The sequence below is a fragment of the Phyllobates terribilis genome, unplaced genomic scaffold (genome assembly GCF_046119375.1).
Source record: "Phyllobates terribilis strain yellow unplaced genomic scaffold, ASM4611937v1 Scaffold_5__5_contigs__length_657084704, whole genome shotgun sequence".
NCBI classification, from domain to species: domain Eukaryota; kingdom Metazoa; phylum Chordata; class Amphibia; order Anura; family Dendrobatidae; genus Phyllobates; species Phyllobates terribilis.
The window spans coordinates 352,967,171-352,990,031 of record NW_027362765.1 but is presented as its reverse complement, the minus strand read 5'-3'; the positions used below and the strand labels follow the sequence as shown (position 1 = coordinate 352,990,031).

At 33.8% G+C, this 22,861-nt stretch overlaps 1 protein-coding gene across 1 annotated transcript in view; it reads left to right on the top strand.

Annotated features, from left to right (window-relative positions):
• ATRNL1 (attractin like 1) overlaps positions 1-22,861 on the top strand; it is a 1,189,422-nt gene that overhangs the window by 454,073 nt on the left and 712,488 nt on the right. Inside the window, exons 18-19 of the mRNA XM_073684631.1 lie at positions 15,920-16,138; positions 17,833-17,970. Of these exons, the coding sequence (XP_073540732.1) occupies positions 15,920-16,138; positions 17,833-17,970 (357 nt within the window). The remainder of the gene's footprint in view (positions 1-15,919; positions 16,139-17,832; positions 17,971-22,861) is intronic.

Below are 22,861 nucleotides of genomic sequence, written 5' to 3'. Positions count from 1 at the left end.
TGCCCCTATATACAAGAATATAACTACTATAATACTGCCCCTTATGTACAAGAATATAACTACTATAATACTGCCCCTATATACAAGAATATAACTACTATAATACTGCCCCTATATACAAGAATATAACTACTATAATACTGCCCCTATGTACAAGAATATAACTACTATAATACTGCTCCTATGTACAAGAATATAACTACTATAATACTACCCCTATGTACAAGAATATAACTACTATAATACTGCCCCCTATATACAAGAATATAACTACTATAATACTGCTCCTATGTACAAGAATGTAACTACTATAATACTGCCCCTATGTACAAGAATATAACTACTATAATACTGCCCCCTATGTACAAGAATATAACTACTATAATACTGCCCCCTATGTGCAAGAATATAACTGCTATAATACTGCTCCTATGTACAGGAATATAACTACTATAATACTGCTATGTACAAGAATATAACTACTATAATACTGCTCCTATGTACAAGAATATAACTACTATAATACTGCTCCTATGTACAAGAATATAACTACTATAATACTGCCCCCTATGTACAAGAATATAACTACTATAATACTGCCCCTATGTACAAGAATATAACTACTATAATACTGCTCCCTATGTACAAGAATATAACTACTATAATACTGCTCCTATGTACAAGAATATAACTACTATAATACTGCCCCTATGTACAAGAATATAACTACTATAGTACTGCCCCTATGTACAAGAATATAACTACTATAATACTGCTCCTATGTACAAGAATATAGCTACTATAATACTGACCCTAAGTACAAGAATATAACTACTATAATACTGCCCCTATGTACAAGAATATAACTATTATAATACTGCTCCTATGTACAAGAATATAACTACTATAATACTGCCCCTATGTACAAGAATATAGCTACTATAATACTGCCCCTATGTACAAGAATATAACTACTATAATACTGCTCCTATGTACAAGAATATAACTACTATAATACTGCCCCTATGTACAAGAATATAACTACTATAATACTGCTCCCTATGTACAAGAATATAACTACTATAATACTGCCCCTATATACAAGAATATAACTACTATAATACTGCCCCTTATGTACAAGAATATAACTACTATAATACTGCCCCTATTTACAAGAATATAACTACTATAATACTGCCCCCTATGTACAAGAATATAACTACTATAATACTGCCCCTATATACAAGAATATAACTACTATAATACTGCCCCTATGTACAAGAATATAACTACTATAATACTGCCCCTATATACAAGAATATAACTACTATAATACTGCACCTTATGTACAAGAATATAACTACTATAATACTGCCCCTATATACAAGAATATAACTACTATAATACTGCCCCCTATGTACAAGAATATAACTGCTATAATACTGCCCCTATATACAAGAATATAACTATTATAATACTGCTCCTATGTACAAGAATATAACTACTATAATACTGCCCCTATGTACAAGAATATAGCTACTATAATACTGCCCCTATGTACAAGAATATAACTACTATAATACTGCTCCTATGTACAAGAATATAACTACTATAATACTGCCCCTATGTACAAGAATATAACTACTATAATACTGCTCCCTATGTACAAGAATATAACTACTATAATACTGCCCCTATATACAAGAATATAACTACTATAATACTGCCCCTTATGTACAAGAATATAACTACTATAATACTGCCCCTATATACAAGAATATAACTACTATAATACTGCCCCTATGTACAAGAATATAACTACTATAATACTGCTCCCTATGTACAAGAATATAACTACTATAATACTGCCCCTATATACAAGAATATAACTACTATAATACTGCCCTTTATGTACAAGAATATAACTACTATAATACTGCCCCTATATACAAGAATATAACTACTATAATACTGCCCCTATGTACAAGAATATAACTACTATAATACTGCTCCTATGTACAAGAATATAACTACTATAATACTACCCCTATGTACAAGAATATAACTACTATAATACTGCCCCCTATATACAAGAATATAACTGCTATAATACTGCTCCTATGTACAAGAATGTAACTACTATAATACTGCCCCTACGTACAAGAATATAACTACTATAATTCTGCCCCCTATGTACAAGAATATAACTACTATAATACTGCCCCCTATGTGCAAGAATATAACTGCTATAATACTGCCCCCTATGTTCAAGAATATAACTACTATAATACTTCCCCCTATATACAAGAATGTAATCACTATAATACTGCTCCTATGTACAAGAATATAATCACTAAAATACTGCTACTATGTACAAGAATATAACTACTATAATACTGCCCCCTATGTACAAGAATATAACCACTATAATACTGCTCCTATGTACAAGAATATAACTACTATAATACTGCTCCTATGTACAAGAATATAACTACTATAATGCTGCCCCTATGTACAAGAATATAACTACTATAATACTGCTCCTATGTACAAGAATATAACTACTATAATACTGCTCCTATATACAAGAATATAACTACTATAATACTGCCCCTATGTACAAGAATATAACTACTATAATTCTGCCCTCTATGTACAAGAATATAACTACTATAATAGTGCCTCTATGTACAAGAATATAACTACTATAATACTGCTCCTATGTACAAGAATATAACTACTATAATACTGCCCCTATGTACAAGAATATAACTACTATAATACTGCCCCCTATGTACAAGAATATAACTACTATAATACTGCCCCTATGTACAAGAATATAACTACTATAATACTACTCCTATGTGCAAGAATATAATCACTATAATACTGCTACTATGTACAAGAATATAACTACTATAATACTGCCCCCTATGTACAAGAATGTAACTACTATAATACTGCCCCTATGTACAAGAATATAACTACTATAATACTGCCCCCTATGTACAAGAATATAACTACTATAATACTGCCCCCTATGTGCAAGAATATAACTGCTATAATACTGCTCCTATGTACAGGAATATAACTACTATAATACTGCTTTGTACAAGAATATAACTACTATAATACTGCTCCTATGTACAAGAATATAACTACTATAATACTGCTCCTATGTACAAGAATATAACTACTATAATACTGCCCCCTATGTACAAGAATATAACTACTATAATACTGCCCCTATGTACAAGAATATAACTACTATAATACTGCTCCCTATGTACAAGAATATAACTACTATAATACTGCTCCTATGTACAAGAATATAATTACTATAATACTGCCCCTATGTACAAGAATATAACTACTATAATACTGCCCCTATGTACAAGAATATAGCTACTATAATACTGCTCCTATATACAAGAATATAGCTACTATAATACTGACCCTAAGTACAAGAATATAACTACTATAATACTGCCCCTATGTACAAGAATATAACTATTATAATACTGCTCCTATGTACAAGAATATAACTACTATAATACTGCCCCTATGTACAAGAATATAGCTACTATAATACTGCCCCTATGTACAAGAATATAACTACTATAATACTGCTCCTATGTACAAGAATATAACTACTATAATACTGCCCCTATGTACAAGAATATAACTACTATAATACTGCTCCCTATGTACAAGAATATAACTACTATAATACTGCCCCTATATACAAGAATATAACTACTATAATACTGCCCCTTATGTACAAGAATATAACTACTATAATACTGCCCCTATTTACAAGAATATAACTACTATAATACTGCCCCCTATGTACAAGAATATAACTACTATAATACTGCCCCTATATACAAAAATATAACTACTATAATACTGCCCCTATGTACAAGAATATAACTACTATAATACTGCCCCTATATACAAGAATATAACTACTATAATACTGCCCCTATGTACAAGAATATAACTACTATAATACTGCTCCTATGTACAAGAATATAACTACTATAATACTGCCCCTATGTACAAGAATATAACTACTATAATACTGCTCCCTATGTACAAGAATATAACTACTATAATACTGCCCCTATATACAAGAATATAACTACTATAATACTGCCCCTTATGTACAAGAATATAACTACTATAATACTGCCCCTATATACAAGAATATAACTACTATAATACTGCCCCTATGTACAAGAATATAACTACTATAATACTGCTCCCTATGTACAAGAATATAACTACTATAATACTGCCCCTATATACAAGAATATAACTACTATAATACTGCCCCTTATGTACAAGAATATAACTACTATAATACTGCCCCTATATACAAGAATATAACTACTATAATACTGCCCCTATGTACAAGAATATAACTACTATAATACTGCTCCTATGTACAAGAATATAACTACTATAATACTACCCCTATGTACAAGAATATAACTACTATAATACTGCCCCCTATATACAAGAATATAACTACTATAATACTGCCCCTATGTACAAGAATGTAACTACTATAATACTGCCCCTATGTACAAGAATATAACTACTATAATACTGCCCCCTATGTACAAGAATATAACTACTATAATACTGCCCCCTATGTGCAAGAATATAACTGCTATAATACTGCCCCCTATGTTCAAGAATATAACTACTATAATACTGCCCCCTATGTACAAGAATATAACTACTATAATACTGCCCCCTATATACAAGAATATAACTACTATAATACTGTCCCCTATACACAAGAATATAACTACTATAATACTGCCCCCTATGTGCAAGAATATAACTGCTATAATACTGCCCCCTATGTTCAAGAATATAACTACTATAATACTGCCCCCTATATACAAGAATATAATCACTATAATACTGCTCCTATGTACAAGAAAATAATCACTATAATACTGCTACTATGTACAAGAATATAACTACTATAATACTGCCCCCTATGTACAAGAATATAACCACTATAATACTGCTCCTATGTACAAGAATATAACTACTATAATACTGCTCCTATGTACAAGAATATAACTACTATAATGCTGCCCCTATGTACAAGAATATAACTACTATAATACTGCTCCTATGTACAAGAATATAACTACTATAATACTGCTCCTATATACAAGAATATAACTACTATAATACTGCCCCTATGTACAAGAATATAACTACTATAATTCTGCCCTCTATGTACAAGAATATAACTACTATAATAGTGCCTCTATGTACAAGAATATAACTACTATAATACTGCTCCTATGTACAAGAATATAACTACTATAATACTGCCCCTATGTACAAGAATATAACTACTATAATACTGCCCCCTATGTACAAGAATATAACTACTATAATACTGCCCCTATGTACAAGAATATAACTACTATAATACTACTCCTATGTACAAGAATATAATCACTATAATACTGCTACTATGTACAAGAATATAACTACTATAATACTGCCCCCTATGTACAAGAATATAACTACTATAATACTGCCCCCTATGTACAAGAATATAACTACTATAATACTGCTCCTATGTTCAAGAATATAACTACTATAATACTGCTCCCTATGTACAAGAATATAACTACTATAATACTGCACCTATATACAAGAATATTACTACTATAATACTGCCCCCTATGTAAAGGAATATAACTACTATAATACTGCTCCTATGTACAAGAATATAACTACTATAATGCTGCCCCTATGTACAAGAATATAACTACTATAATACTGCTCCTATGTACAAGAATATAACTACTATAATACTGCTCCTATATACAAGAATATAACTACTATAATACTGCTCCTATATACAAGAATATAACTACTATAATACTGCCCCTATGTACAAGAATATAACTACTATAATACTGCTCCTATGTACAAGAATATAACTACTATAATGCTGCCCCTATGTACAAGAATATAACTACTATAATACTGCTCCTATGTACAAGAATATAACTACTATAATACTGCTCCTATATACAAGAATATAACTACTATAATACTGCCCCTATGTACAAGAATATAACTACTATAATACTGTCCCCTATGTACAAGAATATAACTACTATAATACTGCTCCTATGTACAAGAATATAACTACTATAATACTGCCCCCTATGTACAAGAATATAACTACTATAATACTGCTCCTATGTACAAGAATATAACTACTATAATACTGCCCCTATGTACAAGAATATAACTACTATAATACTGCTCCTATGTACAAGAATATAACTACTATAATACTGCTCCTATGTACAAGAATATAACTACTATAATACTGCCCCCTATGTACAAGAATATAACTACTATAATACTGCCCCCTATGTACAAGAATATAACTACTATAATGCTGCCCCCTATGTACAAGAATATAAATACTATAATGCTGCCCCCTATGTACAAGAATATAACTACTATAATACTGCCCCCTATGTACAAGAATATAACTACTATAATACTGCTCCTATATGCAAGAATATAACTACTATAATACTGCCCCCTATGTACAAGAATATAACTACTATAATACTGCCCCCTATGTACAAGAATATAACTACTATAATACTGCCCCCTATGTACAAGAATATAACTGCTATAATACTGCTCCTATATGCAAGAATATAACTACTATAATACTGCCCCCTATGTACAAGAATATAACTACTATAATACTGCCCCTATGTACAAGAATATAACTACTATAATACTGCCCCCTATGTACAAGAATATGACTACTATAACACTGCCCCCTATGTACAAGACTATAACTACCATAATACTGCCCCCTATGTACAAGAATATAACTACTATAATACTGCTCCTATGCACAAGAATATAACTACTATAATACTGGTCCTATGTGCAAGAATATAACTGCTATAATACTGCCCCCTATGTACAAGAATATAACTACTATAATACTGCCCCCTATGTACAAGAATATAACTACTATAATACTGCTCCTATGTACAAGAATATAACTACTATAATACTGCCCCTATATACAAGAATATAACTACTATAATACTGCCCCTATATACAAGAATATAACTACTATAATACTGCCCCCTATGTACAAGAATATAACTACTATAATACTGCTCTCTATGTACAAGAATATAACTACTATAATACTGCTCTCTATGTACAACAATATAACTACTATAATACTGCTCCTATGTACAAGAATATAACTACTATAATACTGCTCCTATGTACAAGAATATAACTACTATAATACTGCCCCCTATATACAAGAATATAACTACTATAATACTGCTCCTATGTACAAGAATGTAACTACTATAATACTGCCCCTATGTACAAGAATATAACTACTATAATTCTGCCCCCTATGTACAAGAATATAACTACTATAATACTGCCCCCTATGTGCAAGAATATAACTGCTATAATACTGCCCCCTATGTTCAAGAATATAACTACTATAATACTGCCCCCTATATACAAGAATATAATCACTATAATACTGCTCCTATGTACAAGAATATAATCACTATAATACTGCTACTATGTACAAGAATATAACTACTATAATACTGCCCCCTATGTACAAGAATATAACCACTATAATACTGCTCCTATGTACAAGAATATAACTACTATAATACTGCTCCTATGTACAAGAATATAACTACTATAATGCTGCCCCTATGTACAAGAATATAACTACTATAATACTGCTCCTATGTACAAGAATATAACTACTATAATACTGCTCCTATATACAAGAATATAACTACTATAATACTGCCCCTATGTACAAGAATATAACTACTATAATTCTGCCCTCTATGTACAAGAATATAACTACTATAATAGTGCCTCTATGTACAAGAATATAACTACTATAATACTGCTCCTATGTACAAGAATATAACTACTATAATACTGCCCCTATGTACAAGAATATAACTACTATAATACTGCCCCCTATGTACAAGAATATAACTACTATAATACTGCCCCTATGTACAAGAATATAACTACTATAATACTACTCCTATGTACAAGAATATAATCACTATAATACTGCTACTATGTACAAGAATATAACTACTATAATACTGCCCCCTATGTACAAGAATGTAACTACTATAATACTGCCCCTATGTACAAGAATATAACTACTATAATACTGCCCCCTATGTACAAGAATATAACTACTATAATACTGCCCCCTATGTGCAAGAATATAACTGCTATAATACTGCTCCTATGTACAGGAATATAACTACTATAATACTGCTATGTACAAGAATATAACTACTATAATACTGCTCCTATGTACAAGAATATAACTACTATAATACTGCTCCTATGTACAAGAATATAACTACTATAATACTGCCCCCTATGTACAAGAATATAACTACTATAATACTGCCCCTATGTACAAGAATATAACTACTATAATACTGCTCCCTATGTACAAGAATATAACTACTATAATACTGCTCCTATGTACAAGAATATAACTACTATAATACTGCCCCTATGTACAAGAATATAACTACTATAATACTGCCCCTATGTACAAGAATATAACTACTATAATACTGCTCCTATGTACAAGAATATAGCTACTATAATACTGACCCTAAGTACAAGAATATAACTACTATAATACTGCCCCTATGTACAAGAATATAACTATTATAATACTGCTCCTATGTACAAGAATATAACTACTATAATACTGCTCCTATGTACAAGAATATAACTACTATAATACTGCCCCTATGTACAAGAATATAGCTACTATAATACTGCCCCTATGTACAAGAATATAACTACTATAATACTGCTCCTATGTACAAGAATATAACTACTATAATACTGCCCCTATGTACAAGAATATAACTACTATAATACTGCTCCCTATGTACAAGAATATAACTACTATAATACTGCCCCTATATACAAGAATATAACTACTATAATACTGCCCCTTATGTACAAGAATATAACTACTATAATACTGCCCCTATTTACAAGAATATAACTACTATAATACTGCCCCCTATGTACAAGAATATAACTACTATAATACTGCCCCTATATACAAAAATATAACTACTATAATACTGCCCCTATGTACAAGAATATAACTACTATAATACTGCCCCTTATGTACAAGAATATAACTACTATAATACTGCCCCTATATACAAGAATATAACTACTATAATACTGCCCCCTATGTACAAGAATATAACTACTATAATACTGCCCCTATATACAAGAATATAACTATTATAATACTGCTCCTATGTACAAGAATATAACTACTATAATACTGCCCCTATGTACAAGAATATAGCTACTATAATACTGCCCCTATGTACAAGAATATAACTACTATAGTACTGCTCCTATGTACAAGAATATAACTACTATAATACTGCCCCTATGTACAAGAATATAACTACTATAATACTGCTCCCTATGTACAAGAATATAACTACTATAATACTGCCCCTATATACAAGAATATAACTACTATAATACTGCCCCTTATGTACAAGAATATAACTACTATAATACTGCCCCTATATACAAGAATATAACTACTATAATACTGCCCCTATGTACAAGAATATAACTACTATAATACTGCTCCCTATGTACAAGAATATAACTACTATAATACTGCCCCTATATACAAGAATATAACTACTATAATACTGCCCCTTATGTACAAGAATATAACTACTATAATACTGCCCCTATATACAAGAATATAACTACTATAATACTGCCCCTATGTACAAGAATATAACTACTATAATACTGCTCCTATGTACAAGAATATAACTACTATAATACTACCCCTATGTACAAGAATATAACTACTATAATACTGCCCCCTATATACAAGAATATAACTACTATAATACTGCCCCTATGTACAAGAATGTAACTACTATAATACTGCCCCTATGTACAAGAATATAACTACTATAATACTGCCCCCTATGTACAAGAATATAACTACTATAATACTGCCCCCTATGTGCAAGAATATAACTGCTATAATACTGCCCCCTATGTTCAAGAATATAACTACTATAATACTGCCCCCTATGTACAAGAATATAACTACTATAATACTGCCCCCTATATACAAGAATATAACTACTATAATACTGTCCCCTATATACAAGAATATAACTACTATAATACTGCCCCCTATGTGCAAGAATATAACTGCTATAATACTGCCCCCTATGTTCAAGAATATAACTACTATAATACTGCCCCCTATATACAAGAATATAATCACTATAATACTGCTCCTATGTACAAGAATATAATCACTATAATACTGCTACTATGTACAAGAATATAACTACTATAATACTGCCCCCTATGTACAAGAATATAACCACTATAATACTGCTCCTATGTACAAGAATATAACTACTATAATACTGCTCCTATGTACAAGAATATAACTACTATAATGCTGCCCCTATGTACAAGAATATAACTACTATAATACTGCTCCTATGTACAAGAATATAACTACTATAATACTGCTCCTATATACAAGAATATAACTACTATAATACTGCCCCTATGTACAAGAATATAACTACTATAATTCTGCCCTCTATGTACAAGAATATAACTACTATAATAGTGCCTCTATGTACAAGAATATAACTACTATAATACTGCTCCTATGTACAAGAATATAACTACTATAATACTGCCCCTATGTACAAGAATATAACTACTATAATACTGCCCCCTATGTACAAGAATATAACTACTATAATACTGCCCCTATGTACAAGAATATAACTACTATAATACTACTCCTATGTACAAGAATATAATCACTATAATACTGCTACTATGTACAAGAATATAACTACTATAATACTGCCCCCTATGTACAAGAATATAACTACTATAATACTGCTCCTATGTTCAAGAATATAACTACTATAATACTGCTCCTATGTACAAGAATATAACTACTATAATGCTGCCCCTATGTACAAGAATATAACTACTATAATACTGCTCCTATGTACAAGAATATAACTACTATAATACTGCTCCTATATACAAGAATATAACTACTATAATACTGCTCCTATATACAAGAATATAACTACTATAATACTGCCCCTATGTACAAGAATATAACTACTATAATACTGCTCCTATGTACAAGAATATAACTACTATAATGCTGCCCCTATGTACAAGAATATAACTACTATAATACTGCTCCTATGTACAAGAATATAACTACTATAATACTGCTCCTATATACAAGAATATAACTACTATAATACTGCCCCTATGTACAAGAATATAACTACTATAATACTGTCCCCTATGTACAAGAATATAACTACTATAATACTGCTCCTATGTACAAGAATATAACTACTATAATACTGCCCCCTATGTACAAGAATATAACTACTATAATACTGCTCCTATGTACAAGAATATAACTACTATAATACTGCCCCTATGTACAAGAATATAACTACTATAATACTGCTCCTATGTACAAGAATATAACTACTATAATACTGCTCCTATGTACAAGAATATAACTACTATAATACTGCCCCCTATGTACAAGAATATAGCTACTATAATACTGCCCCCTATGTACAAGAATATAACTACTATAATGCTGCCCCCTATGTACAAGAATATAAATACTATAATGCTGCCCCCTATGTACAAGAATATAACTACTATAATACTGCCCCCTATGTAGAAGAATATAACTACTATAATACTGCTCCTATATGCAAGAATATAACTACTATAATACTGCCCCCTATGTACAAGAATATAACTACTATAATACTGCCCCCTATGTACAAGAATATAACTACTATAATACTGCCCCCTATGTACAAGAATATAACTGCTATAATACTGCTCCTATATGCAAGAATATAACTACTATAATACTGCCCCCTATGTACAAGAATATAACTACTATAATACTGCCCCTATGTACAAGAATATAACTACTATAATACTGCCCCCTATGTACAAGAATATGACTACTATAACACTGCCCCCTATGTACAAGACTATAACTACCATAATACTGCCCCCTATGTACAAGAATATAACTACTATAATACTGCTCCTATGTACAAGAATATAACTACTATAATACTGGTCCTATGTGCAAGAATATAACTGCTATAATACTGCCCCCTATGTACAAGAATATAACTACTATAATACTGCCCCCTATGTACAAGAATATAACTACTATAATACTGCTCCTATGTACAAGAATATAACTACTATAATACTGCCCCTATATACAAGAATATAACTACTATAATACTGCCCCTATATACAAGAATATAACTACTATAATACTGCCCCCTATGTACAAGAATATAACTACTATAATACTGCTCTCTATGTACAAGAATATAACTACTATAATACTGCTCTCTATGTACAACAATATAACTACTATAATACTGCCCCTATGTACAAGAATATAACTACTATAATACTGCTCCTATGTACAAGAATATAACTACTATAATACTGCTCCTATGTACAAGAATATAACTACTATAATACTGCCCCCTATGTACAAGAATATAACTACTATAATACTGCCCCCTATGTACAAGAATATAACTACTATAATACTGCCCCCTATGTACAAGAATATAACTACTATAATACTGCTCTCTATGTACAACAATATAACTACTATAATACTGCTCCTATGTACAAGAATATAACTACTATAATACTGCCCCCTATGTACAAGAATATAACTACTATAATACTGCCCCCTATGTACAAGAATATAATTACTATAATACTGCTCTCTATGTACAACAATATAACTACTTTAATACTGCTCCTATGTACACCAATATAACTACTATAATACTGCTCCTATGTACTAGAATATAACTACTATAATACTGCCCCTATGTACAAGACTATAACTACTATAATACTGCCCCCTATGTACAAGACTATAACTACTATAATACTGCCCCCTATGTACAAGAATATAACTACTATAATACTGCCCCCTATGTACAAGAATATAACTACTATAATACAGCCCCTATCTACAAGAATATAACTACTATAATACTGCCCCTATGTACAAGAATATAACTACTATAATACTGCTCCTATGTACAAGAATATAACTACTATAATACTGCTCCCTATGTACAAGAATATAACTACTATAATACTACCCCTATGTACAAGAATATAACTACTATAATACTGCTCCTATGTACAAAAATATAACTACTATAATACTGCTCCCTATGTACAAGAATAAAACTACTATAATACTGCCCCTATGTACAAGAATATAGCTACTATAATACTGCCCCTATGTACAAGAATATAACTACTATAATACTGCCCCTATGTACAAGAATATAACTACTATAATACTGCCCCTATATACAAGAATATAACTACTATAATACTGCCCCCTATGTACAAGAATATAACTACTATAATACTGCTCTCTATGTACAAGAATATAACTACTATAATACTGCTCTCTATGTACAACAATATAACTACTATAATACTGCCCCTATGTACAAGAATATAACTACTATAATACTGCTCCTATGTACAAGAATATAACTACTATAATACTGCTCCTATGTACAAGAATATAACTACTATAATACTGCCCCCTATGTACAAGAATATAACTACTATAATACTGCCCCCTATGTACAAGAATATAACTACTATAATACTGCCCCCTATGTACAAGAATATAACTACTATAATACTGCTCTCTATGTACAACAATATAACTACTATAATACTGCTCCTATGTACAAGAATATAACTACTATAATACTGCCCCCTATGTACAAGAATATAACTACTATAATACTGCCCCCTATGTACAAGAATATAATTACTATAATACTGCTCTCTATGTACAACAATATAACTACTTTAATACTGCTCCTATGTACACCAATATAACTACTATAATACTGCTCCTATGTACTAGAATATAACTACTATAATACTGCCCCTATGTACAAGACTATAACTACTATAATACTGCCCCCTATGTACAAGACTATAACTACTATAATACTGCCCCCTATGTACAAGAATATAACTACTATAATACTGCCCCCTATGTACAAGAATATAACTACTATAATACAGCCCCTATCTACAAGAATATAACTACTATAATACTGCCCCTATGTACAAGAATATAACTACTATAATACTGCTCCTATGTACAAGAATATAACTACTATAATACTGCTCCCTATGTACAAGAATATAACTACTATAATACTACCCCTATGTACAAGAATATAACTACTATAATACTGCTCCTATGTACAAAAATATAACTACTATAATACTGCTCCCTATGTACAAGAATAAAACTACTATAATACTGCCCCTATGTACAAGAATATAGCTACTATAATACTGCCCCTATGTACAAGAATATAACTACTATAATACTGCCCCTATGTACAAGAATATAGCTACTATAATACTGCCCCTATGTACAAGAATATAACTACTATAATACTGCCCCCTATGTACAAGAATATAACTTCTATAATACTGCCCCTATGTACAAGAATATAACTACTATAATACTACTCCTATGTACAAAAATATAACTACTATAATACTACCCCTATGTACAAGAATATAACTACTATAATACTGCCCCCTATATTCAAGAATATAACTTCTATAATACTGCCCCTATGTACAAGAATATAAGTACTATAATACTGCTTCTATGTACAAGAATATAACTACTATAATACTGCCCCTATGTACAAGAATATAACTACTATGATACTGCCCCTATGTACAAGAATATAACTACTATAATACTGCCCGCTATGTACAAGAATATAACTACTATAATACTGCTCCTATGTACAAGAATATAACTACTATAATACTGCCCCTATGTACAAGAATATAACTACTATAATACTGCCCCCTATATTCAAGAATATAACTTCTATAATACTGCCCCTATGTACAAGAATATAACTACTATAATACTGCTTCTATGTACAAGAATATAACTACTATAATACTGCCCCTATGTACAAGAATATAACTACTATGATACTGCCTCCTATGTACAAGAATATAACTACTATAATACTGCCCCTATGTACAAGAATATAACTACTATAATACTGCTCCTATATACAAGAATATAACTACTATAATACTGCTCCCTATGTACAAGAATATAGCTACTATAATACTGCTCCATATGTACAAGAATATAGCTACTATAATACTGCCCCCTATGTACAAGAATATAGCTACTATAATACTGCCCCCTATGTACAAGAATATAACTACTATAATACTGCCCCCTATGTACAGGAATATAACTACTATAATACTGCTCCTATGTACAAGAATATAACTACTATAATACTGCTCCTATGTACAAGAATATAACTACTATAATACTGCCCCTATGTACAGGAATATAACTACTATAATACTGCCCCTATGTACAAGAATATAACTACTATAATACTGCTCCTATGTACAAGAATATAACTACTATAATACTGCCCCTATGTACAGGAATATAACTACTATAATACTGCCCCTATGTACAAGAATATAACTACTATAATACTGCCCCCTATGTGCAAGAATATAACTACTATAATACTGCCCCCTATGTGCAAGAATATAACTGCTTTTCTTCTATCGTCTCGTTTCTGTGGCTCCTGAGTTTCTTCTTCTCTCTCTACAGCTCAGAATTGCTCCGGCTTCCGCACTTGCTCTCAGTGCTTGGAGCACCCGGGTTGTGGTTGGTGTAATGACCCCAGTAACACTGGGAAGGGCAGCTGTATAGAAGGTTCGTCCCGTGGACCGATGAAACCTCAGAGCAAACAGTCGAGTGAGATGGTTCTGGATACCAGTTTGTGCCCGCGGGACAAGAGCTACGAGTGGTCCTTCATCCACTGTCCAGGTGAGAAGAATGACGTCCTTCCTCAGGACCGGGGGAATTCATGGTGTTCATCACTGGTGGAGTCCGTGTAGTGTCCCCGGTGGTCACCTCTGTATAATGTACACTGTGTATAATAACACTGTATAGTGGACACTGTGTATAATAATACTTTATAATGTACATTACTGCACTGCTATATATTGTAACTCTCAATAATATAAAGTGTTTATTCTAATACAGTCATGGCCTAAAGTGTTGGCACCCTTGAAATTGTTGCACAAAATGAAGTATTTCTCCCAGAACTTTATCACAGTCACACATGTTTTGTTATACACAGGTTTATTTCCTTTGTGTGTATTGGAACAACACAAAAAAAAACAAAAGAAAAAAACAACAAATTGGACATAATTTCACACAAAATCCCCAAAATGGTCCAGACACAATTGTTGGCACCTTTCCAAAATTGTGGGTAAACTACTTTGTTTCAAGCATGTGATGCTCGTTCACACTCACCTGTGGCAAGTAACGGGTGCAGGCAATAGGAGAATCATACCTGAAACCAGATAAAAAGGGGAGAAGTTGACTCCATCTTTGCATTGTGTGTCTGTGTGCCGCACTAAGAATGGAGAACAGAGAGAGGAGAAGAGAACTGTTTGAGGACTTGAGAACCAAAATTGATCACCTGTTAGGAGAAGACGTCTTCACATATGAGAGACCTGGAGATATTTGTAAGAAGAGTCCAAGATCCCAGCTGAGGAGTAAGAAGCTGATGGTTATAGGAAGAGACTGATTGCAGGTATTTATTCCAAAGGGCGCAACCAAATATTAAGGAGGGGAAACAATTGTGTCCGGACCATTTTTTAGGTTTTGTGTGAAATTATGTTCAATTTTGCTTTTTTTCTCAGTTTTTTTTTGGGTTGTTCAAATACACAAAGGAAATAAACCCGTGTAACAAAATGTGTAGAGTTGTGATAATGTTCTGGGAGAAAGACTTCATTTTCTGGAACACTTTCTAGGGCGCCGACACTTTCTGCCATGACTGTATGTGATATCAGGAGCTGGAGCAGATGCAGGTAATGAGGAGAACCTGTCATAATGTGAGACCCCCGAGCAGCAGCAGTCGGAGCCCGGCTGCGGGATGTGAGAGGGGACATCGGGCGATTCCTCACGACCGGCAGCGTTGTTATCGGGGTCCGCGCAGGAGTCAGACGCCCCTGATTCGCGGTGGGGTACGCGCCTCTGTGTGGATCTGGAGCGTCTGACGAGTCTTGTGCGCCTCCGCGCGCTACGCCAGGAATCGTTCTGCAGTCAGGTACTAGGGGGGGTTTCTGGCGTGCAGACCCCCACAGCCCGTCCTGGAGTAACACAGGTTATTTTCACGCCCGTCCTCTCTACACCCTGAGGGATCTCTATTGTTACCTTCCTGCATTACACATTATATTACCGCTGGATAACGTCAGTAACAATCTCTGTGCCGCCATAACCTGCCGCGCTCTATTAGGTGCAGCTCTGAATGGCGGCAGAGACAGCGCACCGGCAGGGAGCGGCGCAGACACCCGGCAGAACCCGCTGCTGCCAGCCAGACCCCGGGCACTGCGCCCCCGACATCATTATACCACTGCACTGTATGCTATAATATCGCCATATAATGTGCGGTGTATTACTGCCCCGCTGTGTGCTCCACCCTGCTCTGTAAACTCCTGCTCTTCTTGCAGCATGCCAATGTAACGGGCACAGCACCTGCGTCAGCAACAACGTGTGTGAACAGTGCAAGAACCTGACCACAGGGAAACACTGCGAGGCCTGCATGCCAGGGTACCACGGGAACCCCACCAACGGGGGCGAGTGCGAAGGTAAGAGACACCGGGGCTGGGTACAGCGGGGGGCCCTGGGGGCCAAACCGACCCGTGCTGGGAGATGCTGGGAATATATCATTATACTGGGGGACACTGGGGATATATGATTATACTGGGGGATACTGGGGATATATGATTATACTGGGGGATACTGGGGATATATGATTATACTGGGGGATACCGGGAATATATGATTATACTGGGGGATGCTGGGGATATATGATTATACTGGGGGATGCTGGGGATATATGATTATACTGGGAGATACTGGGGATATATGATTATACTGGGAATATATGATTATACTGGGAGATACTGGGGATATATGATTATACTGGGAATATATGATTATACTGGGGGATACTGGGGATATATGATTATACTGGGAGATACTGGGGATATATGATTATACTGGGAATATATGATTATACTGGGGGATGCTGGGAATATATCATTATACTGGGAGATACTGGGGATATATGATTATACTGGGAGATACTGGGGATATATGATTATACTGGGACATAATGGGGATATATGATTATACTGGGAGATACTGGGGATATATGATTATACTGGGAATATATGATTATACTGGGGGATACTGGGGATATATGATTATACTGGGAGATACTGGGGATATATGATTATACTGGGAATATATGATTATACTGGGGGATACTGGGGATATATGATTATACTGGGAGATACTGGGGATATATGATTATACTAGGAGATACTGGGAATATATGATTATACTGGGAGATACTGGGAATATATCATTATACTGGGAGATACTGGGGATATATGATTATACTGGGAGATACTGGGGATATATGATTATACTGGGAGATACTGGGGATATATGATTATACTGGGAGATACTGGGAATATATCATTATACTGGGAGATACTGGGGATATATGATTATACTGGGAGATACTGGGGATATATGATTATACTGGGGGATACTGGGAATATATCATTATACTGGGAGATACTGGGAATATATCATTATACTGGGAGATACTGGGGATATATGATTATACTGGGAGATACTGGGGATATATGATTATACTGGGAGATACTGGGGATATATGATTATACTGGGAGATACTGGGGATATATGATTATACTGGGAATATATGATTATACTGGGAGATACTGGGGATATATGATTATACTGGGAGATACTGGGGATATATGATTATACTGGGAGATACTGGGAATATATCATTATACTGGGAGATACTGGGGATATATGATTATACTGGGAGATACTGGGGATATATGATTATACTGGGAGATACTGGGAATATATCATTATACTGGGAGATACTGGGGATATATGATTATACTGGGAGATACTGGGAATATATCATTATACTGGGAGATACTGGGGATATATGATTATACTGGGGATATATGATTATACTGGGGGATACTGGGGATATATGATTATACTGGGAGATACTGGGGATATATGATTATACTGGGAGATACTGGAAATATATGATTATACTGGGAGATACTGGGAATATATCATTATACTGGGAGATACTGGGGATATATGATTATACTGGGAGATACTGGGGATATATGATTATACTGGGAATATATGATTATACTGGGAGATACTGGGGATATATGATTATACTGGGAGATACTGGGGATATATGATTATACTGGGAGATACTGGGAATATATCATTATACTGGGAGATACTGGGGATATATGATTATACTGGGAGATACTGGGAATATATGATTATACTGGGAGATACTGGGGATATATGATTATACTGGGGATATATGATTATACTGGGGGATACTGGGGATATATGATTATACTGGGAGATACTGGGGATATATGATTATACTGGGAGATACTGGGAATATATGATTATACTGGGAGATACTGGGAATATATCATTATACTGGGAGATACTGGGGATATATGATTATACTGGGAGATACTGGGAATATATCATACTGGGAGATACTGGGGATATATGATTATACTGGGAGATACTGGGGATATATGATTATACTGGGAGATACTGGGGATATATGATTATACTGGGAGATACTGGGGATATATGATTATACTGGGAATATATGATTATACTGGGAGATACTGGGGATATATGATTATACTGGGAGATACTGGGGATATATGATTATACTGGAAGATACTGGGAATATATCATTATACTGGAAGATACTGGGGATATATGATTATACTGGAAGATACTGGGGATATGTGATTATACTGGGAGATACTGGGAATATATCATTATACTTGGAGATACTGGGGATATATGATTATACTGGGAGATACTGGGAATATATCATTATACTGGGGGATGCTGGGGATATATGATTATACTGGGAGATACTGGGAATATATGATTATACTGGGAGATACTGGGAATATATGATTATACTGGGGGATGCTGGGGATATATGATTATACTGGGGGATACTGGGAATATATGATTATACTGGGAGATACTGGGAATATATGATTATACTGGGGGATGCTGGGATATATGATTATACTGAGAGATACTGGAAATATATGATTATACTGGGGGATGCTGGGGATATATGATTATACTGAGAGATACTGGGAATATATGATTATACTGGGAGATACTGGGAATATATGATTATACTGGGGGATGCTGGGGATATATGATTATACTGAGAGATATTGGGAATATATGATTATACTGGGAGATACTTGGAATATATGATTATACTGGGGGATGCTGGAGATATATGATTATACTGGGGGATACTGGGAATATATCATTATACTGGGGGATACTGGGGATATATGATTATACTCGGAGATACTGGGAATATATGATTATACTGGGAGATACTGGGGATATATGATTATACTGGGGGATACGGGGAATATATCATTATACTGGGGGATACTGGGGATATATCATTATACTGGGGGATACTGGGAATATATCATTATACTGGGGGATACTGGGGATATATCATTATACTGGGAGATCCTGGGAATATATCATTATACTGGGAGATACTGGGAATATATCATTATACTGGGAGATACTGGGGATATATGATTATACTGGGAGATACTGGGGATATATGATTATACTGGGGGATACTGGGAATATATCATTATACTGGGGGATACTGGGGATATATCATTATACTGGGAGATACTGGGGATATATGATTATACTGAGAGATACTGGGAATATATCATTATACTGGGAGATACTGGGAATATATCATTATACTGGGGGATACTGGGGATATATCATTATACTGGGAGATACTGGGAATATATCATTATACTGGGGGATACTGGGAATATATCATTATACTGGGGAATACTGGGGATATATGATTATACTGGGAGATACTGGGAATATATCATACTGGGGGATACTGGGGATATATGATTATACTGGGGGATACTGGGAATATATCATTATACTGGGGGATACTGGGGATATATCATTATACTGGGAGATACTGGGAATATATCATTATACTGGGAGATACTGGGAATATATCATTATACTGGGGGATACTGGGAATATATCATTATACTGGGGGATACTGGGGATATATCATTATACTGGAAGATACTGGGAATATATCATTATACTGGGAATATATGATTATACTGAGAGATACTGGGAATATATGATTATACTGGGAGATACTGGGGATATATCATTATACTGGGGGATGCTGGGGATATATGATTATACTGAGAGATACTGGGAATATTTGATTATACTGGGAGATACTGGGAATATATCATTATACTGGGAGATACAGGGAATATATCATTATACTGGGGGATGCTGGGGATATATGATTATACTGGGGGATACTGGGAATATATCATTATACTGAGAGATACTGGGGATATATGATTATACTGGGGGATACTGGAGATATATGATGATACTGGGAATATATGATTATACTGGGAGATACTGGGGATATATGATTATACTGGGAGATACTGGGAATATATGATTATACTGGGAGATACTGGGAATATATGATTATACTGGGAGATACTGGGAATATATGATTATACTGGGGGATACTGGGGATATATGATTATACTGGGGGATACTGGGAATATATGATTATACTGGGAGATACTGGGAATATATGATTATACTGGGGGATACTGCGAATATATGATTATACTGGGGGATACTGGGGATATATGATTATACTGGGAGATACTGGGAATATATGATTATACTGGGAGATACTGGGAATATATGATTATACTGGGGGATACTGCGAATATATGATTATACTGGGGGATACTGGGGATATATGATTATACTGGGGGATGCTGGGGATATATGATTATACTGGGAGATACTGGGGATATATCATTATACTGGGAGATACTGGGAATATATCATTATACTGGGAGACACTGGGAATATATGATTATACTGAGAGATACTGGGAATATTTGATTATACTGGGAGATACTGGGAATATATCATTATACTGGGAGATGCTGGGAATATATCATTATACTGGGAATATATCATTATACTGGGGGATGCTGGGGATATATGATTATACTGAGAGATACTGGGAATATATGATTATACTGGGAGATACTGGCAATATATGATTATACTGAGAGATACAGGAATATATCATTATACTGGGAGATACTGGGAATATATCATTATACTGGGGGATACTGGGAATATATGATTATACTGGGAGATACTGGGAATATATGATTATACTGGGAGATACTGAGAATATATGATTATACTGGGGGATACTGGGAATATATGATTATACTGGGAGATACTGGGAATATATCATTATACTTGGGGATACTG